The 25409-nt window shown below is 55.8% G+C and overlaps 1 protein-coding gene across 1 annotated transcript; it reads right to left on the bottom strand.

Moving 5' to 3' along the window:
- Positions 1–25331, bottom strand: NDC1 (NDC1 transmembrane nucleoporin). Its single transcript, XM_074220847.1, is given in 19 exon segments — positions 1–2118; positions 4933–5093; positions 7303–7403; positions 8065–8128; positions 10153–10203; positions 10696–10820; positions 10997–11245; positions 12016–12177; positions 14465–14546; positions 15825–15917; positions 16964–17096; positions 18402–18453; positions 20509–20617; positions 21675–21813; positions 23198–23372; positions 23903–24004; positions 24377–24497; positions 24802–24911; positions 24914–25331. Coding segments are annotated over 19 exon segments (2511 nt in total). The 3' UTR covers positions 1–2054.
- Positions 25332–25409: the final 78 nt, after the last annotated feature.

The following is a 25409-nucleotide window of genomic DNA, read 5'->3' as shown; positions in this document are numbered from 1 at the left end:
AAAGGATCAGACAAGATACACCCTTTCAGATCCACACACTTTAATTAACAAACCATTTTCAATTTCCAACCATGAACCACTTGCTTAAAAAAAAGTTATATAAAAATTTCAAGAACGATAAATACAGGAAGACATACAAAAATATCAACCAAGAAACAAGCTCCGCAGAGTCATAAATCTGTGCCCAGCCTGGCCAACTGGCGAGGTAATAGTCGAGGCTCCCCATTTCTATCTAGAAATCCTGGGGAACGAGTGACCAGTATACAAGTTGAGCCGGTACAGTCAAGTGCCAATTTAAGAGGGGTTCAGTGAGGTGAAGCAGAGAATGGAGATGCAGCAGCAGGCTCCCAGACAAGGATGGCTTCACCCAAGCAGATGCTGGGGGGCCCCTAATACCCTGAGGTTCAAGGGGAGTACCAGCTACCCTGTTAAAACCCAACCACCCCACCAGTCTCTTGACCATCGCCAGAGGGGTCAAGTGATGGCTTGGGGACTCCCAGGAATCACAGCAGGTTAGAGCTCCCATCCCAGCTCTTCAGCACAAGCCTGGTTGGAGAGAGGCGGGAGCTTCCTAACCTTCAAACAGTGTGTGTCCACCAGAGGGACCTCACCATAGATGTGGCCTTAGACTTCAAGTAAACACCTCCCCCAGACCACCTGGTAAACGGCAACATCCTGGGGCCTTGGTCAGCAACTCTAACCCAACAATTTCAAAGCTTAAATCATCACATTCAGCCCTAGGACAGCAAGAGGTTAAATGGTGTTATCCCTATTTAATAGGAGGAGGCTAGGTTGCTCAGAGGCGTAAGATGACCCATCACCTGTAACGCTCACTGGGAATGGAACCTAAGACGCTTGATGCTGGGAGCTCCCAGGACCAGGAGACACAACCCAACCATTGTTTTTTGGCTCGCTGGAGTATTTGTTTGGGTCTAGGCAAAGAGGTGATGATATTCAAAACTCAACTTTCACATTAAAAAAAAAAGTTCCAGCCCACATTAGGAATTCAACAGAGAAAGCCGGGAGAGCCGGAGGGCTGAAACTTGGGGCCTTGCTCACAAAGAGGGGAAACTTGAAAGGCCAGCAGGATTCACTTAACCCCGAGGTTTGGTATGCACCGACTGAAGAGGAGCCCGGGGCCCGGGCTGAGGTGGCCCATCTTAAAGTGACCGACACAAGCAGTGAGCCGGACGGTCGAGCAAGCTGCAAGCTCCAAGCTGCGAGCAGGGGCTGGGCAGGGGGGAGATGCTCACCATCAAGCTTTCCAGCCTTTCCACCCACCTACAAGAGGCATGGTGTTTCTTAGCCAATAATATTTTACTTGGGCAGTCGGCAGTGCAAAGGCGGAATGAAAATCTGCTTCCAAAAATCTCCCAAGAAAAAGTGATCCATGTTTTTCCCCTTGTTGGAAAAACTTTACAACTGTATCACATTCCATTTTGGAAAAAGAAAGCAAATTCGGTCAGAGGTGAGAAGACAAATGTGCTCACGGGCTTGCACACCACTTATTTACTAGCAAATCGCCAAGTTCAATTCACAAATTTGGTCAATCGTTTCTCATAAACGAATGTTTATGTTTAATCGGGAAACCCAAGAAGTGAACTTGTCCACATTCCAGAATGCCGAGCCTGGCATCTGTAAGTGGAGAAGGCTCTTTGGACAATCACGTCCATCCGCTCTCCCCATGCAAACAAACACAATCGGCCAGATGAAGGCAAGGTGGCTGTCCCACACTGGCCGCTTCTCTCGGGCCTCTGAAGCCCACGCACGAGAGAGGAGTCCGCTCTGGGATGCTCGAGGAGAAAAATCAAGCCTTTATTGTCCCCCCTCCCCAGCAAGAAAAAAAAGTGATCAGTACAAAAAGCAGTTTTCTGTTATTGGGCTAAGGATTTCTTTCCATGATTTCTCCCATTAAAGTATAGCTTTCAAAGCGACCACGACGACAAAGGAAGCATCTAATTAGTCCGTCTTCTTCTGATCCAAGAATGCCGAGCATTCGCCGCCCCAGCTGCGGCAGTATCAGCGGCGTAATGAGCCCAGGCTCTATTACTTGGCTACTCTTTGAACTCCAAGAACTGCTGAAGCCTTTTCTGATGCTCAGCAGATGCCTGCACCGCACTGAATGAAACACAAATGCAAAGCATAAGCTGCCCTGACGTGTGTACCGAGTCACTTCGGTCGCAAGCTCACGCCGAGGTCCGTCGTCTGGGGCCCCGCTCAGAGACTGGGGAGCACGTGCCTGCCACCCCTGGGGCCCTACCCCATGGATCCTGCTGTGGACATGGCCTCCCGGCCGCCAGGGACCTTCCTGGATTTGATTATTTCATCTGAACCAGGCCCGACACTATCTGGAGCTGCGGGTTTTCTGGCTTTCCTTTCATGTAAGATCCCTTCAACCAAGCTGCCTGCTTAGAAGCCCACGGCCCACGGGACACGGTTCAAAGGTGGCAGGTTTGTGGTTCCTTTGAACCCAAGGACAACTAACTCTCACACCACCCTAGTACCCAGGCATGGCTGGTGTCAGAGGCAGGCCAGACCGGGGGGCCGGGGAGGAGGCCCCCCAGTTCCACAGCCCTCCTGGCCTCATCTGTCAAGCGGCCCAGTCAAGAAGCCAACCTTCTGAGCAGATTTTCCCAGATCCCTGAAAGCCCACCCTTTTAAAGGATAAAACAAAACTGATAAAATGGGCTGGGAACTTCTTTCTGCTTAGGTAAGAAAGAGAATGGAGGCTTTTCTGACCAATTAAGGATCACAAAAACAAGAACAGCAGACAATGCACTGAAGGAAGGGCTCGGAGCCCTGGGTTCTAATTCTGTTCAACCACCAAAAGTTCTAAGATCTCACACAAGTCACTGCCCTCCTGGATTCAAGGGATAAGGGGAGACCCCAAATGTCTACGCCTCCCCACTTAGGGCTGGCATGGGGAATGCCCCTGGCAGGTCTCTTGGACCTTCCTCACCCACTAGGCTGACCATCTGTGGCTGTTGGGGGGATCTCCCTGCCAACTTCCCTTGGCCTTACAAGCCCACCTGCTATGGGTGCTCAAGGGGTCTTCTCTTTGGGCTGGCTGCACACCCCCCACACACACTTGGTGGACCATCTGGCTCTCTTCAGGGTGACTGAAGGGGACAGGTGGCTTAGTGGGCAGTCTTTTGGCCATTCCTTTTGACCTCCAGGAACTCTTTCCACGTTCCTGTTCTCTCCCTTGCCTCACCTAGACAGCTTTCTGCCTATTGGAGTTCCTGGAGGCAATGGCCTATGTCTGATACTTCCCTGGACATTACAATGCCACTGCCCTGCCAGCCCCTCAAATCACCAAGCCAGAAGTGGACCAAGCAGCCCAGCCCGGGGCCCCCAAACAAAGCTCAGCTCTTCCTTGTGAGGAAGGTCAACTGCTGCCCCAGCAGCAGGGCAGAGCTTGGGGAGTGGGGACCTCGGGGAAGGAGAAGTTACTGTTTTTATAATTATAGACTTTAATGACCTTTAGGATCTTGGCCACAACCAAGGACCAGCCTCACTAAGGCAAGAGGAGAGGTCTGTCAACTTGGGAATGAAGGAGTGGCCCCTAAGGCCTGGAGAGGGGCACATTCCTCGTCCTCATGATTTCTGTCTTCTCTTCCTGTTCAACTGCTACTGTTTGCTCTTATAAATATCACCTATGCTTAGCTTACTTCCCAAATACTTATATTGAAAACAATCTCTCTCCTTTACTCTTCTACGGGACTGTTGCAACTCCCTGTGCTATTTATTCTGCCAAAATCTTTCCTCCTAACAATATTTCACGAATCTCGACATAAGGGTCCTCAGACCAGACTCCTAGACAGAGCTGGCCTTGAAGTGTGACCATGGAGTCAGCTCGGAGGCTCTACCGATGGCCTGGTCTCTCCCAGACCCTCCTCTGAAAGGAGAATGTGCAGAGAAGGGTCGTGGTTGAGGGTCTCACGGAGGCCGGTCTGAACAGGTGGCTGAGGGGCATCGAGCCTCAAGCCAGCCTAGTCCCCAGGAACGAGCCTGGACCTTGTATATGTGTAAGCTTCGAGGGCCAGCCCAGCCAAGGCCAGAGTGGCAAGCCAATGACAACTACACAAAAAGAGGTTCCACCTCCACACCAGCTGAGACACTCTGATGACCTTCCTCTTTTGTTCTGATCTAGCTTTTATTTCTCGTTTTGATGCTTTATTTTTTCTCCTTTTTCTAAGTCTGCTTATGTTTTGCCCAATTTTATTAGTCTTGAAAATGGCTCTTGATTTTATTTATTAATTCAGATTTTCATATTCTTAACTATTTGTTTTGGCTTTCACCATTATTTTTTCTTCCATGTTTTTCTTTAAAGGAAAAGGCATGAGGTCACAGAAAAGCCAGGGACATGGATCAACAGACCTGGGTCCAGTCTACTCTTCCCTGCCTGGGTGACCCCCATCTCTCTGGACCTAGCCCCATGTACAGAAAAAAGGGAGTGGGCCAGTGGTCCCTGAAGTCCTTCCAGGTCCCTCTGCCTGGGAACAGGACAGGGGTCTGAGGTAGTGGGAGACCCTCAGTTGTGTTTTAAAGGAGAAATTTGAGCAGTTTGGGGGCTGAGCAAGCTCCAGTTCCCTTCCTTTGGGGATGGCAGCTCTTGGTGTGACTCTCATTCCTGGGGTCCCCCAAACCCCCTCTAACATGTGCTTCCTCTCCTCCTCTGCCTTCCTTAAAGATGCCAAGCCCACCCATGGTTCTGGGACAGTGGCTCTCCTTCACCCATCAGGATGATTAGACTTTATCCTGGGGCCTTGCTTTAGGTTCAAGGTGGGATTATGTCAACTCACAAAAGAACCACCTGGGAACCACCATGATTCTCCAACTGGCAGCATGGACTTCAGATGAGCACCAGATCTTGGGGGGCCGCAGCAAGGTCCCCAGACAAAGGAGGTGGGAAGTGCCAGACAAACTTACTTGAGATGGTCGCCAAAAGTGGTGGTTATCCTGTAGATGGCAGTTTTCAGTGATGCCCGGAGCGCAAACCTCAGTGTCTTATAAGAAGTGTCCACAAGGCTTCCTGAGACCCTGGGCGGTCTGCTGGATGCATGCGGCAGCTTGAAGTGTTTGTCGACTGCCTGGAGACGAGAGGAAGTTGGTCAGAGATAAGTGGTCAATGCAGCCTGGTTCACAGAATCGAATCCCATTGAGGTCCTGAGGCACTCCGCAGCAGGAGTCATCGACAGAGAGAAAAAGCACAATCTCCTGGGTCCCGGGCCACAGCCTCAGAGGAGGCATGAGAGCCGTCTCCCCTTCAGTCCAACGGCTCCAGCCTCTGCTCAGAGAGGCCAGTCACAGTCCTGGAGACCCAAGCTCTTTCATTCTGGCATTAATCCACAAGCATCTTATAAAAAAAACAACCATGGACCTTCCAGGTGCCTCAGAGGGGCTGTGTGCAAACCCTGAGCATGGGTACGTGTGCCAGACAGGATCTGCACCTAGGATCACCTAGAACGTTCAGTGAGGGCATCACAGCCTGAGCACAACCAGGACCGCCACTGACTGAATTCTTCATGAGAGCCAATTCTGGGGCAAGAGGCTCCAGAACTAGGTTCAGATCTTCCCAGTGATACTCAGGAGCTGCTCAGCCTTGGCAAAACCTACCTCCCTCAGCCTCAGTTTCCTCACCTGTCCCTGGGGGCAAGGATCCCAAGAGCCCCTCTCTCAGAAGCCTAAGTGGGGATCTATAGGGGGCAGGGGGCTCACCAGTGTCCCTCAGCCATGGGGACAGAACAAGCGCATCACTGGACAGAAGGGGGTCCCTCTCTGAAGGACCAGGCCTTGGGCAGGGAAGGAGAGCAGTAGTGCCTGCCCTCACTACCCAACGGCTCCTCCCTCCCACCGTCCCTCCTATTGCAGTGGTATACCATCTCCCCTGTCCCTCCAGCTCACACGGGGAGTCAACCCCAACTCCTCCCTGATCCTCCACATCCCACCTATCAGCCAGGCCCCTGTTGATGTCAGCTCTGCAGCATCTCACCCTCAGGCCTGGACCACCACAGTGGTAGCTGCTGGGGGGTCTGCCGGCCTCAAATCTCCCCCATTCCACTCCAACTTGTATTCATCTAGGCTCCACAAACTCCAGGGGCTCCCTCTTGGATCCAGGACCAAACACAACCTCCTGTGTATGGCACCCTGCTGTCTTTCTGGTCTTCTTACCCCCACTCCCCAACACGTCCTCTAATATCCAGTAATCCCGGCCTCTGGTCATTCTCCCTCCGTCTCTAGGTTCTGGACATTCTCTCTGCTGTTCCCCAGGTTTGGAGGCTTCCCCACTCCACCCACTGACCTCCCCAGCCAAAACCCCACCTTCCCCACCCCCCTCTTCATCCTGGGGTCTGCCCTCTCCTAGCTCTCCTGGAGGCAACTGTTTGAGGACAGTGTCTTTTGCTTCTTTTTGCATCCCCAGCATTCAGTACAGGGTCTGGCAGACAGCAGGCACTTGATAAACGCTTGTGCCATGACAGAGTAGAGTATCAAGTCCTAAGTCCTGAGAGGCAATATGGTAGAGAGGATGGGGAAGAGCCTCCCCTCCACCCCAGGCTGGCTGTGTGACTGTGGACAAGTCCCCTCCCCTCTGAGGGTCCCAGACTGAGAGCAGGGCCAGAGGTCCCCACACAGCTCATTGATGTGGCATATTTGGGGTTCTAAGCCCCCCTTAAGGAAAGGAGAACAAGAATGATCTCCCCCTGTGTAAAATGGGGGGCTGGGACTTCCTGAGCTGAAGAACCTCACCCGCAGGCCCTCCCATAGCCCAGGCTGCATCCATTCCCACTACAAGCACTGGCCTGGGGCCCCAGGAGATCATGGACATCCTCAACTCCTGGGAAACAAGGATTTCATCTAGCCCTCAGGACCAGGGACCAGTGGCCCCTCGAGGGAGAAACACTGACTCACTGCCTGCCCGCCCCCCCCCCCCCATGAGAGGCTGGGCCTACATCGGGATACAGGGAGCTCACTCCCTGCCCCTTCTCTAACCTGGGCCTTTTCTCCACAACCAACTCCAAGGCTGCCCAGAGTGGAAGGCACAAAGGGCCAAGAAGAGGCTGAATGTAAGTGAATGCAACCACAAGGTCTGGGGGATCTGGGGGGGGTCTCTTCCTGCCGCCTAACACAACAACTATGACTTGGCTCAGCAAAGGTTACCAGGCACCCATTACAAAACCAGCACAAAGACGTCTCCCCCTTCAGTGGCTGGGAACCCTTCTCGGAGGCCCTAAATGATCCCTCTCTTTAACACACAGCTTCTGAGAGCAGGAGGCAGAAAGCCAGGCCTGCATGTCTTACCTCTTGCAGCGTCAGCAGAGTGCTGAGAATGGTGGGGAGCGTGGTCTGGACGACTCCAAATCGGTCTTCAGTAAAGGATGCTGCTACCAGATGAGACAGACCTCAAAGGAGGGACAAAGCACAGGCGGTTAATGAAATCAGAATGGAAATGGTTTTTCCTCCCTTGGGGTCCCATGAGGCATTCAGAGCTTGTGCTCCAACCCAGGGACCAGGTCTGGGAGACAAGAACAGAGGGCTCCAGGCTGAGCTCAGAGCCCTGGGAGTCCCCCCGGGGTCCCCCCATGACTGCCCTAGCCCAAGGTCGGTGCTTGGAAGCAGGACCTTCCACTCTCCCCCTTCCCATACCAGCTGGACAGACGGTCAATGGGTCTAATAAGGGCCCATCTTTCTTGGCTTCACCTTCTGACCTAAGATGAAAAACACTCTCCACCGTCAGAGAAAGCACTGATGGGATCTGCATGTGGATCAAAGCAGACTGTTTTTTTATTTACTTTATTTTTCTTGGATCTGTTTTCTTTCACAACATGACTAATATGGAAATATTTTGTATGACTGAACATGTCTAACCTTTATTAAATCACTTGCCTTCTCCATGATGAGGGAAGGGAGGGAGGGGGAGAGAGAATTTGGAACTCAAATTGCAAAAACCTAAAGTTAAACATTGCTTTTACACCTAACTGGAAAAAATATATTAAAACCCAACAACAACAGTGGTGGTGGTGGGTGGTGGTGGCAGGGGCGGCAGCAGCAGCAGTGGCTTACCTTCTAATGCCCAGATGTGCATTTGAGCATCTGAGAAAATGGCCTGGATGGAGGCCTCTGGATGCTGAAAACCAAAAGAACCAAGTTCAATCTGTTTTCTGTCACCTGGGGCAGCAGCAGCAGCTGCTTCCCAGGGAACTGCTGGACCCCCATCTGCAAAGCCTTTAGAGAAGCTCCGAGGCCAAGGTAAAGGTTGCTATTCTAGCAAATGGTGCAGAATGACAGACACAGACTCAAAGAGGGCAAGTTATCCTCGTTGAGTCGTCTGAGTCATGTCCAACTCTCTGTGACCCCGTTCAAGGGTCTTCTTGGCAGAGTCACTGGAAGGGTTTGGCCATTTCCTTCTCTAGCTCACTTTACAGATGAGGAAACTGAGGCACAGTGGGGTGAGTCACCAGCTATCGAGTCTCTGAGGTTAGATTTGCACTCAGGTCCTCCTAACTCCAGGGCACTGTCCTTCCACACACTAACCATCACTATTATCCAACAGCTTAAAAAGATTTGGATTCTCTCTCCCTTTACTACAGCGCTTAGGTTTGCAGGCAGTTTTACAAACATGCTTTCCTTTGCTCCCCCCACCCCGCCGAGAGCTGGGGCTGGGGCATAGCTCTTGTGGCTATGACCGACAGCTGACTCAAAAAGACATATCTGTCACCAGGGTTTGGCTTCCAATGACTAGGGAGAGGAGGGGGCAGGTGGGCCTTGAGGGTAGGAAAAAAATGGGTTTTTGTTAATTATTAAAAATCACATTTCATTTTACAATTAAAACAAAAGCCCAGGGCCCAGAGCAGATGGTCAGGAGGCATCCCTGGCCGGGTCAAAGTCTTCTGTTTCTTGTTAAGGTTAGAGGGGATGGAGGGAGGGAGAATGGGCATAGTGATAGATGAGGAAAGGGCTGGATAGAGGGAGAGATGGGTGGAAGGATAGGGGATGGATAAGAAATGGGGAAGAAAAAGAGGGAGTGATGGGCAGGGAGAGCGATGAAGAGAAGGTTAGAGGGATAGATGGGGGATAGGGATAAAGGCAGAGAGGGATGAATGAAAGGATGGATGAGGAGGGAGAAGGGAATCCAGATTCCTAAGCCTTGGTTTTCTCTAGGCTCCTCCTAGGACAAGCCCAGAATGTCTATGGTAAACCTGCCTTTTTAAAGGCAAAGCAACAAGAGACAGTGTGGCTTAGGGAGGAGAGCCCACTTTGCCCCTGGGTCCCGCGGGCTCTGTGATGTGGGCAGGTGCGTGGCCTCTCTGTGCTCTGGGCGGGATCTGCCCTCCCCAGGCATTCCCCCGGCAGTGAAGTCACAGCATTGAAAAGATGCCACGAGCTCCCTGCTCTGAGAGGGCACAAAGTTGGAGGCCTGAGATGCCACCAACCCCAAGAAACCTGACCCTGGAGGTCACCCACCCAAATAAGCCTGGCACTCAAAGCTGTCATTTACTGAGCAACCACACAAGGAAACTTTAGAGCCAGATTAAAAAAACTGAACCCCAACCTCCCTCCTTGCGATGCCCCCCATGCTCAGAATAGCAGAGCCCAGGGACACCCCTTCAGCATCTGCCTAGAAACTGATTGATTCTCCTTTGGCATCTGGACTTTCTGGTGTGAGTCGGAGGGCTCAATGCTCCTTTGTGACTCATGGAGGCAGACAAAGGGATGCCCTGGAGGATGGAGGGAGAGCTGGGTTGCCCCAGAATCCACCCCGCTCTCTGGCCTTCACCTTCTAGCTAGCACTCTGGGGTCTTGCCAGTGAGCTCAGGGATCTTCTAGACTGGACATTCTAGGCCCAAGATGCTGGTCTAGACCCAAGCTCTTGACTCTTGGGGCTCAGACACCTTGAGCAATCAGTTTGGGAAAAGGCATGGGTCCCTTCTCTGAAGTATGTTTTTAAATGTATAAAATACAAGGAATTACAAAGGAAACCAATTAAACTAACTAGTCATTTCAGCTCCTGGTCAGCCAAGGTCAAGTCCAGTCATGATAGACTCAGGACAGAAGGAAGGACCCTCCACCCTGCAAAGTGGCTCAGGTGATGCTCCTGAAGCAGCAGCCCAGCCCCCCCCCACCCCCCACCCCAGAGTCCTCAGTCCTCACCTTGCTGAAAAAATAGAGGATCAGCACCCGCCGGGACAGGAAGCTCTTCACCTGGGCAGGAAAGACACCCTTGAGTCTGGCTATACCAACCCCACAATATGGGGCACGTGAGCAGGAGAGCAGCCGTGATGCCGGGGTGACCAAAAGTGCTCATTGACTAAGAGTCCTTGGCCAGACTCTCCTCCCAGTGGCCCTTTCCCTCGGGGGGGACCAGACCACCAGCAACCAAGAGACCCTCAAGGTCACCTAGTGAAACTGAGCCAGAGGGGTGGCAGGCCCTGTCCAAAATCACACAGGTCCTTTGTGCTAGAGATCGAATTTGAACCCAGGACATTGGGAGCTGTTAACTTAGAACTGCCTCCTTTGAAAAGAAGGAAGGTCTCCCATGCGCAAATCCCCACACAAATTCTAAATATCCCCACCTCCAGAGGTTCAGAAGCGCCTGCTCCTCGGGCTCTTGGTCTTAGGGCCAGCCCACCCTGGGGCAGAGGTTGGCCTGTACCCTGGCGCTCCCCATACATACCACAGTGTGCCCCAGCCCACCTGCTCTTGTTTGCTCTGTATCCACAAGTACAACTTCCTGGGCTGGCCTCTGCCTTTATGGCTGTCTCCACAATGAACATGGGGAGGGGACAAGTGGGGGCTCTGAGGCCCGTTGCTTTGCAGGTCTAAGGGGGGGAGGAGAGATTTGGTTTATTAAATTGGCTTTAAAAAAACAAAAACAGAAATCCAGAACATGCAAATCCTCCAGGCACCCCACCCTGCCCCCCTCTTTCAGCTTCCTCATTAGAATGGAAGCACCTAGAAGAGCAGGGTTCTCAGTTTCTGCAGGCCCAGGTCTCACCTGTAAGAGAAGTCCAGAGTCGGGGTGCCCTTCTGGTCAGCTGGGGACTCTGAGGGCCCTCGCACATCAGAGACTTGAGGTCTACCATGCCCACCATCCGATTCCCAGCAGTGTCCCCAAATGGAGAACTGAGCAGGTTTGGACCATCAGGAGAAGCACACTTGGGAGAAAAGAGAGAGGCCCGGACCAGCGACGGCATCAAGGCCTTTGACATCAGACTGGACTTGGGAGTCTGAAAGAATATGTCTTCTGCAAAAAACCCAAATGCAGCAGGGCATTAGGGAGCACTCCTGTGCCCAGGCCCCTGGAGGTTACAGTCTCCAGGCCCTGGGCCTGTCTGCACCAGGAGGAGGGTGTGAACCGGAGACAAAGGCCTGCAAGAGCTCATGAGCTCTGGGGGGGTTTGGGAGCCCACTGACATGTGAACCCCCAAGAGGCTTCAGAGCCTGCTCAGCATAGTGACCTTAGGGAACTTAAACAAATCTGCAGTCCCAACACTTCGGCTGTGCTGATGCCGGTACCCGGGGGCAATCCTCCCTACTGGGCACGGCATCAGGCAAGCCTGGTGGGCCTGCCCTACTGTGGGACCCTGAGCAGCCATTCAAGTACTCCGATCTTCAGTTTCTCCATCTGTAAAATGGGGCTAATAGGCCCACTGGAGACTCATATACGGAGAGCCCGACACAGGGTGAGCTCTAGGTTACCCGTAACCCTCCAACTCAGAGAGCTGAGCACACAATGTGTGTGTGTGTGGGGGAGGAGCAAAAGATCAGACCAGACATGGTCCCGTCCTACAGTAAACAGGCCTCCTTCAGACCCCAAATGCTTTGGTATACAGAAGGAGGGGTAAAGGAATACAGCACAGCAAAGGTGGCTCAGGAAGGAAGAGGTCACCCCCAGGGGAGGATGGGGAGATGGGGGGCAGCCCATAATGGTAGGAGGATGGTGAGAGGAGCCAGACAGTTGGTGGTGGGGATGGGAGATGACGAGGCAGCCCCTTGTGAGGTGCCCTGAACTACCTTCCATCACAGTGGACTTCTTCAGCTCCACAGGACTGGGAGGGGGCTTCACACGTCCATTGGTGGCGGCAGCTTCTTGGTACAACACAAGTTTCTGCGTCAAATCGTTGAGCAGAGCCAAACACTCACGGGATATGGCCACCCAGTTGTGGGGGTGCCCCCCTAGGGATCAGACAACAGTTTTACAAACGGAGGCAATGCAGCCATTATGACAAGGCAGAGAAGGGCAGAACCTCTGAGGTCAGCGGGTCCAGCCCCCTCCTGGGGTGGCCCCAGTGCTGCCCCTGCTCACTTTGTTTCTCCTTGCTCTGCCCAAGCTGAAGGAGCCCGTCCCCCATCCAGACCCAGCACCACCACGCCAAGACTTAACTGTTTTCCCAGGGAATCTGGTTCTGGGATGCCCTCACCTTGCTGGGCATCCTCCCCTGGATGCCCTCCGGTCTTTATGTGGGGTTCAGGACTGGACACACACTACTCTGACAACAGCAGAGAGGGACCTAGGAGCAGGGACCCCAACTGGGCGGCCCAGCCCCAGGAGAGATGTCTAGGGCTGCTGAGGCCCACTGCCGACTCCTCTGACCCCAGCCCCTCCCTGTGCTTCTTCCACACACCAACATAAAGCTAGACTGCCTCCCTCCTGGTCCTGGGTTCAAAACCAATTAACTGTCCCAGAATAGGGCATTCCTTTCTCATTAGGTTTGGCCCACCATTCTAGACTGTTGAGATATCTGGGGATCCTGATTCCATCTTCTCTTTTTCCAAAATCTTCTTCCCTATCACCCAGTTTCTTGGGCCAAAAGGATCCCAATGGCAAAAAACTCACTATTTTATGAGAAAAAGTCCTGAAAAGTCATTTCAAACAAAACCAAACTCTGGACAATAGGCACAAATATTTTTACATCTGAAGTCCATGAAAAAGACCAAGGATGACATCATTAGCTGCAATAAACAGGCTGGAAACCAAGTACACAAAGGCAACCGTGTCTAATGAGGGGCAGACCAGCCCCCCAGGATCCTCCCGCTGGGAGGCTTCCCCTGCATCCCCTGGAGGGGCAGGGTCTGCGAGTACCCCAGCAAAAGGGAGCCACTGCTCAGGCCCACAAGGGGCTCCTGTATTACTCCCCCTCCATGGGAAGATTCCTGCTCTTCAGAAAAGCCGCCCTGCTTCTCACTGTCTCTGGAGGCCCAAACTGTATGGCTCCCATAATTGTCAGGGTTTGGGGGGAGGGCAGAGGAGCCGGGACTCTCCCTAGGCGGCCTCCAGGAGAAGCCGCCGCTGCCCTTCTGCCCCAAGGGTTCCCCGCCTCAGGTGAGAAATCAGTGCTCTGGAGGAGGCTTTTCTCCAAACCTGAACCCATCATTCGCTCCCTGGGGGACCTTGGCAGGTTCTCTCCCACCCCAGGCCAGCACACACGCACACAGACATACACAACACACATACATGCACATGTAGACAAACACACACATTTACACAGTAGATACATACAGATACATAGATGCAGACACAAACACAGACACGCAGTGTTTCCATTTCTAAAAGGGGTGAATCCTCCCTGCGTCATAACACGGTGTAGCCACCCCAGTTGTGGACTTTCCAGGTTTCTCTCCCAAGATTCCCCCTCGCAGGGCTATAGATCTGTGCCCTGATGCTCAGACGTGCCCACATAACAGTGCAGGCTCACTCCCCTCCTTCTCTGGGGGGCCGGAGCTTCGCTGGCCTCCTCCCTCACTGGGGGGAGCTCCCCAACCCCCTAGGGCTAAGACACTGAAAGGGAAAGCGTTCCAGACCAGTCCAATGTGAACCTGGGTCCTGGCTTGCCAGGCAGAGGGTGGGCCTGTAGAGGGCTTGCCCAGGACCCCCAAAGCCTAGCTGTCTTGTTTCTGGATGGGAAAAGAGAGCACAAAAGGACAAGAGCTCTGGACATTAAATCCTAGTCTTCACTCCATCCCTACCCTCGTCAGGTATGTGACCTTGGTCCAGTCATTTCAATGAGCCTCAGTTTCCTTACCTGTAAAATGAGATTTCTCAAAGGTTCCTCTCAGCTTTAAACCTCTACAACACTCCTCTCTCCTTTTCTCTACAACTGTCTAGTTACTGATTTGCTTAAGTGGAGGAAAGACAAAAAACAAAGGAGAAAAAGAAACTGCTTTGGTTTCAAGTCCTCTTCCTGATGAGTGGGCAGCTCACAAGCCAGTTGGCAGTGGCCATCGGGTCTGGACCCAGCCCCCTTGAGGACAGGAGTTTATCTTGGGAATCACTGTGGCTGAGTTTCATTTTGAGGGCTAATTTTCATGTTTACAGGGCTTTCATTTCCAAGTATCTCCGTCTCGAGAGCCTGGTCTTCATGTAAGACTTATAAAAGGAAAAAAAAAACGTTAACCAAGCCCAAGTAGCTGCCGGGCAGGGGCCCAGGGGGGCCCCCGGCAGGTGGAGGAGCCGCGGAGATACCTGGCTGGCTGAGGCTGAATACTTCTTGTCGTCTGGAGGGAGAATACTGAGACAGCAGCATGAGGTCCTGCAGGGCCAGGTACTGTGGGAGACAGAAAGACGTAAAGTCCAGGTGACAAGGCAGCCCAGAGCTCCCATGGGGAGGGCTCCTGGGGGAGGCCATCCAGGGGGATGGCCAACTACAGGGCCCTCCAAGCCCAGCCTGATCCCCTGGGGGACCTTGCAGGTTCAGCTCTCAGCCTCCCCTCCTCAGGGCCCACGTGTGTCCACATCTCTGTCTCGTCCCCTTTGGCACAGATGGGTTTTGTGTTTCTTCCCAGTGTGTAACTAATAGGACAAATATTAGCATCTATGAAATCTGGGCTTAGAAACCCCAGTAATTATTCCCACAGAACAGATTCTGGAATAGTGGAAGCTCCAAAATAACACATTTGTCTCACTCCAAAGCATGTGGCTTCAAGCCTCCCCGCCAGAGTTTGTTCATCCCCAGCCAAGGATGCCGTCCATGGGCAGCAATGTCCATGACCACACCTATCCCAGCCATGTGCCCGGCCCTCTGGTTAGGGTAGGGTCCTCCTGTTTACATGGCCTTTTGGGTCAGACTGGGTGAGAGGAGCTTCATCCACTGGAGATTTCTAACAGAAGCGAGCCTGAACCAAACCTGGGCCGATCCCACAGGGCTAGCATGGGGAAACCTGCTCAGAAGACTCAGCTCCATTCCAACCACAGACTCTGGGCTCCAACCACCCCCACCCAAGGCTTCTGCCACAAACACAACCCTCACCTTTTCCTCATTATCCAGGAACTGACCACTTGACCTCTCTCTAAAGGATCTCAGGGTGACTCTTCTCATCTTATCCTGGGAAATCCCCTTCCCATTTATTCACCCGATCAGAGGTCTGCTTCAGGTCTACCTTTAGACAAGCTAAGTGGAAGGCCCTGGAAGTCAATCTAGCAGCCCTGGTTGCAGGGGAGCCATCCAGAATGTCAGCCCGGGCCGAGGGCCACGAGAAACGAGGATTTGGGGAGGAGGAGAGAGGAACTTCCCCGACTGCTGTTGTCTAAAGTTAAGATGAAAAGCTCCAGAGAACGCCTGGGTTCTCAACCTGCCTCAGCCCTACCCATGTAGACCCCTGGCCACCCTGATCTCTGACTCCGTGAGTCTGGCAGAGAGGAGCCACGGAAGGCTTCACAGGGGAGGGGCTGTGGGAAAAGCACTCGGCCCACAGCAGCCCAGCAGGGCGTACGAGCCTTTGCCAAAGAAGACGGCGGCTGGAGAAATGTCCCGAGAGACACCCCGGGAAAAGCCCCGGGAGAGGCTGGCCGCTGAAGATGGGGGGGGGGGGGGAACAGCAGGTACCTTGATGATGAGGGGAGAGCTGCTATTTAAGACTTTAGGTAAACAATCTTCCTCATCTCCTGTGAACATGGGCTGAACAGGGAAGACGTGAGCCTGAAATCAGAGGAGACAGATGAGGAAAAGGAGCCATGCACTGGTGTCCAGGCAGCAAGACTGAGCCCCAATCACTGCTGGTAGGAAACCCGATGTCTGGGAAAGAGTCACCAGGAACCTGAGGTCGCCTCCCTGTTACAAAGAGAACCCCGCTCCAGCTTCCAACAGACCAGAAAGAGCGCTGGTGGCCCCCACCTCCTCTGGAGCCACAAAAGCAACTCCCCAAAGCTTTTATTTTTGCCTAATACCTCCACTTTATAAAATCCTCCCTTTAAAAATTCACTGTTGTAACCAAAGCAGACTACTTTCACTTTTCAAAATGTTTTGTCAGGGCAGCTAATAGTGGATAGTCAGAAGGACTTGAGTTCAAATCCAACCTCAGACACTAAATAATTACCTAGTTGTGTGGCCTTGGGCAAGTCACTTAACCACACTGCCTTGTAAAAACAAACAAACCAAAAAAACCCCTCGAAACGTTTTGTCTTTTCTTTCTCATGGTTTTCCCCTTTTGTTCTGATCCTTCTTTCATACATGATTGTCCACGTAACAACTTATATCAGATTATTCAATGTCTTGAGGGAGGGAAGGGAGGCAGAAAAATGTGGATTCAAAATCTTAAAAAAAGATGAACGTTGAAAACATCTTGTGTATAACTGGAAAAAAAAATTGCCAACAGAGGGATAGCTGAGCCCATTATTTGAAAGCTCCAGTTAGAAGATCAGAGCTGTCACTTCCTTAGTGAGGAGGCACCCCCTCTGTTACTTTCCTGATGGGCGGCCAGTCGCCCAACCCAGCATCTGTCTAAGGGAAGTCCAAGGCTTGCTCTCTTCAAATCCAATTTCCAGGCCCTTGCTGCCTTTCTCACACCCAACCACCCTATATCTTTCACGTAAACCCCATTTCAGAGCACTGGGCTGGCAAGAGGGCAGAAGCAGCAAAGACAAGGGAGACCCATCCCTCATTTTGCTGTCCCTGGGATCTTCAGGGGTCTGGACAGCTAAGACTCCACAAAAAGACAACCTACAGAGCAGCTCCCAGACACTGACCTCTGTGGCGTAGATCCTGAAGAGTGCCCAGGTGATGTACCAGGTCACCAGAAGAAAGACTCCACAGAGCCAGACGTGGTAGAGGAGGGAGAGGTCCAAGAGCCCACTCAGACTGTCGAGGGGAGGCTGGTTCCTGCGAAAGGTGAGCTTCCAGTTGGTCTCTGCCCTCGGCGTCAGGGAGCCTGCTGGTCGGGGCCCGATGGGGTGGGGAGCACATCTGGACTGCCTGCCCTTGGGTTCCAGCCAGAGTCAGCCCCTCGGGGAGGGAGGCTGGCAGGACCAGTCAGGGAGCACGGTCCTCTCTGCCTGAGTCTCTTCTGAGGGTCCACTATCCCTAATGCTCCCTCAGGAGGCTCCTTAATGCCACATCTGAGCTTCCAGACCACCTCAGCTGCCACCCGCTCCCATTCTTAAGAGTCCATGAGGTTGCTTCCTCATTCCTCCTCCCAGCTGGTTTGAGTCACTCATACTAATGAAGGGGGAAATGATGGGCTTGGAGCAGCTGCTAGTCTGACCACAGCCTGAAGATGCCCTGAATGGGTATTCCAAGTGCCCACAGTGAGATGGAAACCCAGAGTGGGGGGGGAGGCCCTCCCAGACAGATTCCCCCTAACACCAGGCACCTGCACATCAGAGGCAGGAAAGCGCCGGCCCTGAGTTCATTCTCTCACTAAAGCCTCAGAAACAGTGATTAACAACCCACTGCAGGAGTCGGAAAGTGAGAGCTGGATCCACAACCAGAATGGAAATGATCATCACAAAACACTTATGTAAATAATCACTTTTTTAAAAAAGAGATTGTGACCTGGCAGACTCTCCACCCAACACCTTGCCCCTGCTGGCAGCAGGGGTTTCCCCAGGCCGCCAACTTGGCTTACCCCTTCCTCCTCCCCAACCTTCCATCAGAACTAATGTCAAGGTGGAGGAGCCCCGGCTCCGGAAGGGAGGAACAAGGTCTACCAGGCCCCCCAAAGCTGTCCTCCTAAAGACCAGGGAGAGGAGCTCTCGGGAGCAGACCATGGAAGCGACTGGCCTGTGTCTGGGGCCAGCGGAGGAGCTGGACACGGTGCCAGAGGGCTCCCCAGGTCCACTGGGCCTATCTCCACTCCACACAGGCGAGGCTCCAAAGACTGGTCTCCTCAGGGTCCTTATGAAAACTTCGCCTCCAGGAAGGTTCTCACCTCGACCCCTTTGCTTAATGCTCCCTCTCCCTGGAACATCCTCCCTACCCCAGCATCCCTTAGGCTGGGCAGGCCAGCAGCTGGCCAAGGAACCCCTCACCCCATTGTGCTGCTACGATCTGGTTCTTCATCCCTTCCCGACCAGAGGCCAACTCCGAGAAGGTGAAGAACCCCATTATCGTATATTCCCAAGCCAACCCTGCACACAGCATAGGAAAAGAGAAAGGGAGAGGGAGGGGAAGGGGTGGGTCACTCACCCATCTTTCTGGAGGTCCATCGCGGTGCTGATCCATGCTTTGGGAACATAGCCTGGGGAAAAAGACACCAAACTGTCCAGCTGAGCAAAGCCATGAGACCCTGGAGAGCAAACCCAAGACTGTCCACGTGTCTGAAGGATGGAGACCTCATTGAAACAGTCCTCCAGGAGCCTATGGGAGGCCTCAGGCTGGGGGATGGACTTTTAAAGAGGCAGAGAGTTGATTTAAGAAGGCATTTTGGGAAACAGTCTTGGGAGAGACTCTCTGCAACCTCCCACCACTGCCAAGCTACCTCTCTGCCACTGGGCAAGGGGAGCCAAGAGCAGAGGGCCCCCAGCAGGGGGAGCTCGGGGGGGGGGTCCTCTGACTGACTCTATGGCCAGTCATACAGAAGGAGCTTAATAAACGCTGCCTGAACTCAAAGATTTGGAAATTGAGGGGTTGTCCATCAGTCGGGCCATGGCTGAACAAACAGTGGTGTGTGAATGTTCTATAAGAAACATGAGGAACAGCTAGATGGCACAGTGGATACAGCACCGGCCCTGGAGTCAGAAGGACCTGAGTTCAAATCCAGCCTCAGACACTTAATAATTGCCTAGCTATGTGGCCCTGGGCAAGTCACTTCACCCCATTGCCTTGCAAAAAAAAAAACAAACAAAAACAAGAAACCACAAATTGTTGGACTCGAGAGAAGCGTGGAACAAATTAGAGGAGCTGATGCTGAGCAGAGGGAGCAGAACCAAGAGGACGTCAGACACATGAACACCAACACTGGGAGATGATCGGCCTGATGGAAGCAGCTCCCCTTGGTAAGTCGGAGCCCAGACAGCCCTGGGAGAGCCACCACGGACAAGGCCAATCCCGTCCAGAGGAAGAAAAATAAGCCCTCAGAACCTAAGTGAATACTGTGCTCACTTTCTGTAAACCACCTCTTCTGTCTTTCTTTTCCTCAACCCGCATTCCTCCAAAATTCGACCCATCCATGAACAAGTCCCATGTGTACAACAGTCACCTGACTGTCGGGGGGGGGGGTTGTAACTTATAAATATACACCCGCGTGTGGAACAACTTTTGTAATACGTATTCAGAAAAATAAAACATCAATTAAATTAAAACAACTAATAAACAGATGCTGCCTGAGGGGCCTGGCTTGTGCCCCCAGATAGCAGCTGCCCACGGATCTGCTGGGTCCATCATGAAACTCTGAATGTGCCTGGGAGGCTGTTGACTCAAACCCCCCACCTCCCCCCACCCCCCACCCCCTTGCTCAAAAAGCTAAAACATGAGAGGGTCCCAGGGTGCAGCTCCTGCTCAGGGTAAATCCGCTGCTCCCATGGAAGAGGCCCAGGTGGCATCACCCAAGCCCCTGGCTGGCACCATTGGGGAGCCCTGGGACCAGAGGGCAGTGAGCAGGTGGGGGGCTCACTGGGAGACCCTGGCCTCCTTCCCACAACTGGGCTGGCACATCCAGGCCCCCAGCTCCAGACCCCAGCCCCTTGGAGGAGGGTCCCTGGCTGGGTGTCCTTCACAGGGTGGGATGCACAGAGATGCCGAGCCCATACTAGGCCTCACCCACCTGGCCAGGGCCAGAACCTGGCCTCTGTCCATCCAATAGACATCGGTCCCACAAGGCAAGGGAGACGCCCTCAATCTTAGCCTTCCTTCTCTGGGATGCCCCTTGATCTGCAGGCCCAGGGGATTGGGAGAGGGTGAGGTGGTCCCTTCCAGCTCAGACCTCCATGGTCCCCCCAATACCCCCCAACACTCAGGGCCCTAACAAGGATCAGAAAGGACAGGATTAAAGGCTCTGGTCCCAGAAGGTGACTCAGAACCACAATGGCGCCATAGACCACTGGTCTAGGACACTAAAGTCAGGATCCTCAATAGGCAACAGATGCCTGTGGCTGCTGTGTCCAAGGTACCCTGGGGGCAACCTGCACCTCCCCAGACACCACTTAGAAAAGGTTTTCTTATCTCTGTCAAGGCAGCCCCGCATGGGCCCAAAAAAGTCACCTGCTATGGCAGAAGTGGACACAGCAGCCTGGCCTCCCAAGAGCAACCCTACCTCCTGAGAGAGGCGCCATCCATGGAGGGCCATGGACCTTACCCAGAAAATAGTAGAGGCCGCAGAAGTTCCTGACCAGGTACAGGGATTCCATGGCGCTGTGCCGCAGGAGCAGGGGCAGAGTTCTCCGGAACTGCAGGAACTTGTATTGCTGAAGAGAAAAAAGCAAAGAGGCCATGAGGAGAGGGCATTGACCACGGGCCCCCGGGGTCACTGGGAGCCTTATCTAGGCAGCCCTGCCCTGAGGAGAGAGCATCTGGCTGCAAAGCCTGGGGCACATGAGCCCAAGCTCAAGAGGCCCTCTGGGGGGGGGAGGGCAGCAGCCCAGGACCAAGTCCTGGCCACCCCACTCCACCCTAACAAAACTGTTTCCCCTTCCTCTCACCCATCTGCAACGAAGGAGGCAAAAGGCTGGGGTGTCACAGGCTATGAGTGCCATTGAAATAGAGACCCCCAAGAGCTGACACAGGAGGCTATTGGAGCAGGGGCTCCTTGGGGAGCAGCTCATATTCAAAGGTGAAATTAGGAGAGACCAAGTGAGGCAGTGCAGAGAAGCAATGAGCCCCTCAGGCCCCAGAATGTTTCCTTGGCTGTAAAATCCAGCCATCTGTCTGGTCTCTCCTACCCCAACCTCCACAGCTGTGGGGGCTCAGCTGTGGGGCAGCGGAGACCCCAGCCCTGCCCAGAGTCGGGAGAGACGCCTCCCAGCACCCAGAGCTCACTCTTCTCCCAGGAAAGCTCAGTTTGGCACCAGGAGAAAGAGCAGAGTCACTGGTGCAAACTCCCCCCACCAGGCCCCTCCACCTTGACAGAGAAGGGTAGCCTCCGGAGGGCAGGGCAGCTTCCCATACAATAAGCACCTAATCAATGCTTTGCTGACTAACTGGAGACTAGCCCTTCTCAGACCGGGCTCAGTGGACTCTGACCCTGGATGAAGCTGCCCAAGGTGTGGTTCTGGGCAGGACCCTCAGCTCCAGCCTTCTACTCAACAGCCTCCCTGAGGTCACAGGCTCCTAAGGAGCAGGGCCAGGAGGCATCAGGCTCCCCTGGGGGCCATGAGTCAGAACGTACCTACCTGGGACCTTTTGCATCTCTGCCTCAGGCCCTCCCCTCCTTCATCCTCAAGACCCCCAGAGCGGCCTCCACTCCTGGACAAAGAGCCTCCTTCCCAAGGGGGCACCAGGGGAGGAGACCAGGTTCCTTCTTACCTGGATGATGGGGAAGGGCAGGTAGTTCATGTTGTTCACAAAGTAGCGGAGGCTGTAGCTGTAGCCCATGAAGGCTCCGGCTAGCAGGAGGAACAGGTGATGCTCATTCAGGCAGGCCCGAGCAACCTCGCTGTCCAGGCTGTAAGGAATTGGCCCGAGTGAGGGAGGCCAGGTGGCAGGAAATACGGACGGGAAGAGCACCCTGGGACACCCCATGCAAGGCTCCAGGGCAGTTGCAAGGTGGGCATCTCATAGGAAGGGATACCCAGACCAGACCAGCCCCTGCCCCGTCCCACCCAATCTTCTGGGTGCTCAGAAGCCAGTCAGCCTAAGGAGTAACGGCCCTGAGTGATTTTGGAGATCCCAGGCAGACCAAATCAGTCAAGTCTTCAAGGAGCGCCTAACTGAGAAGCCTGTCTCTCATTTCAGCTGCCTGGCACAGGTGGCACATCCTCTGCTGCTACCCTTAAGCCCACTGCTGATCAGCACATGGGCTCCAAGAGGGGCTACAGCCCCCAAAGCAACCCCCAGGACCAGCGGGGGAGGTGGTCCCTTCCTCACATCTGCTCAGATGCTCCAAGTTTGCTGGGATAGCTGGACTGGCTCCCCTCAAAGTTCCAAAAAACCAGAGGTACCTCTGGACCACAAGAGGAAGGCTAGAGCAGAAAAAAGGGACCCAACAACCGGGAGTCACTAGCAAGTCTGAGACCCCAAAGGGCAGCCAGTTTGAGACAGGACCAGAGATGGAAAGTCTACTCCCTTGAGCTTCATTTAGCCTCAGTTTTCTCCTCTGTAAAATGGAGGTAAAACTACTTTCACTGCTGCTCTCATAGGGTTATTATGAGACTCAATAAGAGAACATTGGTGAGAAGCCCCCCCAGTTCATCAGGGCCCCTTCCAGCAGACCTTCAGTCTAGATTCGAGATGAAGCAACTTGGGGGTGACCCTGGCCATGTCCCATTTCCCAAACCAAAGGCATTTCCCTCAGGGGAGGTTGGTTTCCTTTTGGTCCCCGCGATCCCCAGCCTCTCTGTTGCTTGCAGAGATGGGGGCTACGGGGGTGGGATACTGCTGAGCTGCTTTGCAAATGGAGCTTTGTGAGCAGGGAAGACTGCAGGAAGGGCTGTTCCTGTGTTTTAAATTTTTTAAATTCTAGTATATATAAAGACTGGTGGAGCAGTGCCTTTTGGCGGAAAGCACGACTGAGGGATGACAGGTCCAGGTCTGACCCCTCCAACCAAAGCTGGAAGCCCCCCGTGGGCAGCCTGACGCTCCCAGCTCACTCCATCCTCTGCCTCTCAGGACCCCTGGATTGACCGTAGTCCTCTCTAACCCAGGCTAGGAAACTTCTTTTGCTCCTACATATGTGAGAACAGCCCCAGACCAGAGCTGCAGGGGCTGCTGCGGGGCCCCTGGAGAGGGCCAGGCCTTGTCCGGGGTCAGGGGCAGAGTCACGAGCCGACAGCCCCCCCCTCCAGCCGCTCACCCAGAGTCTGAAGACGCCTCTGTGGCCTCCTCGTTACCTGTCAGAGCCCACACAGGGCACGGCCAGGACGCGGTACTGGTCCTTGGTCATCACAGCCGCGCACCAAGCCATCAGCATGCCCATGGCCGAGTGTACCAGCGAGTGCATCACCTGCTGAGGGTGGATGATCTTCCCGATCAGGGCCAGACGGGAGCAGGGGATGGACGGCACCACTGTGGAGCGTGCGGCCACGGGCCAAGGAGAAAGCAGGGCTGGTGAGTGAGAGAGTGAGGAGGGGCCCCGGTGGCCGCCACCCCCCAGCTTAACCCGCCCGCCGTGCCAAAGGCAGAGCTGCAGAGACGATGGCCCCCAGAGCCCCTGCCCGGAGCAGAAAGCCCGTCTGGGGCCTCTCAATAGGGGGCATCGCAGCCCACGACCCGGGGCCCCGAGGCGACGCGGGGGGAGATCAAGCACACAAGGAGTGCAAGCTGGGGGGCACCGAGCCCAGTGGGGGCAAGGGGAGGGTCAGGGCCCGGCCTCCCAGGAGAAGACGGGAGGGAAGGGGCCGAGAGGCCGGGGCTCGAGGGGGCCTTCGGTGGGGGAGGGGACGAGAGGTGGTCGGACGTGCCAGGCCCGCGAGGTCGTGGTCAGTCACGACCCAGAGAGAGAGAGGAGAGGCCCGGGACCCTTCCCAACGCGGCTCAGGGGGGCCGGACACCCCCGCCCGGGGTGCTGACCCTAGGGGCGGCCTCGGCCCGCTCACCCGTGTAGAACTCCACGTTGAAGACGCTGATGACCACGACCACGGCGGACAGCAGCAGCAGGTGAAGGGCCACGCAGGAGCCGCGCAGGTCCCGCAGCGCGTCTGAGGCGGGAGAGGGCAGAGTGACCGGGGTGCCCGGGGTCCGTGGGCACCTGGGCCCGCTCCCGCTGCCCGACCAGGGCCGCCCGGGGTCCCGTGGGCACCCGGGCCCGCTCCCGCTGCCCGACCAGGGCCGCCCGGGGTCCGTGGGCACCCGGGCCCGCTCCCGCTGCCCGACCAGGGCCGCCCGGGGTCCCGTGGGCACCTGGGCCCGAGGCCGCCCGGGCGGGAGGGTGCCCGGCGAGGGCACGGGGTGGCGCAGGCAGGGTGGGCAGTGCCAGGCCCCTTGGGGCATGATGGCCGGGTCTGGGGTGCTGCGTGCCCCGGGGCCCGAGCTTCCTGCCTCCGCCCCCCGGCCCCGGCCCCGGGCCCCACCTGAGATCCACAGGACGGGGCGCAGCGGGTCCAGGCGGCTGAGGACCACGAAGGCCGCGGTGCAGGCGGGCAGGAGCAGCGCGGCCCAGAGCGCGCTGGTGGCCACGCGCCAGCCCAGGACCTGGGGGCGGAGCGGGCGGGTGAGCGGGCGGGGGGGGGGGGGTGGGTAAGCGGGGGGGGGGGGGGGGGGGGAGGGGGGAGCGGGCGGGGGAGCGGGCAGGGGGGGGCGGGGTGAGGGGGTGAGGAGGGGGGCCGGGAGGGGTGAGCGGGGGGGAGGCCGGCAGGGCTGAGCGGGCGGGGGTGAGGGGGGCAGAGCGGGCAGGGGGGGGAGGGGGGCCGGCAGGGGGGAGCGGGCGGGGGGGCGGGGATGGAGCCCCCCAGGGCCGGCCGGGCCCCCTCCCCCACGAGCCCGCGCCCCGCCTCACCCGCCACAGCAGGTCCCGCTCGGCGCTGGCGGGGGGCGGCGCGGGCGGCGGGGGCGGCGGGGGCGCGGGGGCGCCGGCGGGGCCCGAGGCCGAGGCCGCGGCCATGGCGCGGCGGGAGCAGGTCCGGCCCGGCCCGCGCGCCGCCGCCGTTCAAAGCGAGCCGGGCCGCGCGAGGACCCCGAGCGCTCGGGGCTGCCCGCGGCGCCGCCTGACCGCGCGACGGCGGGGCGGGGCGGGGCCGCGCGGTGCACGCCGGGACTTGTAGTTCCCCCGGCCCGGCCCCCGCGCCCTCCGGAAGAGCCCCGAGCTCCAGCCTCCGCCCGCCCTCGGCCCCGGGGGGCGGGGCGGAGGCCGCAGAGTGGGGGCGCCCGGGGGTGGGGGGCGCCCGGGGGCGGGGCGGAGGCCGCAGAGTGGGGGCGCCCGGGGGCGGGGCGGGGGGCGCGCGGGGGGCGGGGGCCGCGCCCCTCGGGCTGAAAGGCCACGCAGCGGCCTTGACCTCCACCGGAGGGGCGGAGCCGCCGAGGGGGCATCAGACCCGCAGAAAGGCGCCCGCCGGGCACCGGCCGCAGCCTTGCACGGGCCCCAGGTCCGCAGAGGGGTCGGCAAGG

This window comes from Macrotis lagotis, chromosome 2 (genome assembly GCF_037893015.1).
Source record: "Macrotis lagotis isolate mMagLag1 chromosome 2, bilby.v1.9.chrom.fasta, whole genome shotgun sequence".
Classification (NCBI taxonomy): Eukaryota; Metazoa; Chordata; class Mammalia; order Peramelemorphia; family Peramelidae; genus Macrotis; species Macrotis lagotis.
The sequence above is the reverse complement of the archived record's forward strand: the minus strand, read 5'-3'. Positions and strand labels throughout refer to the sequence as shown.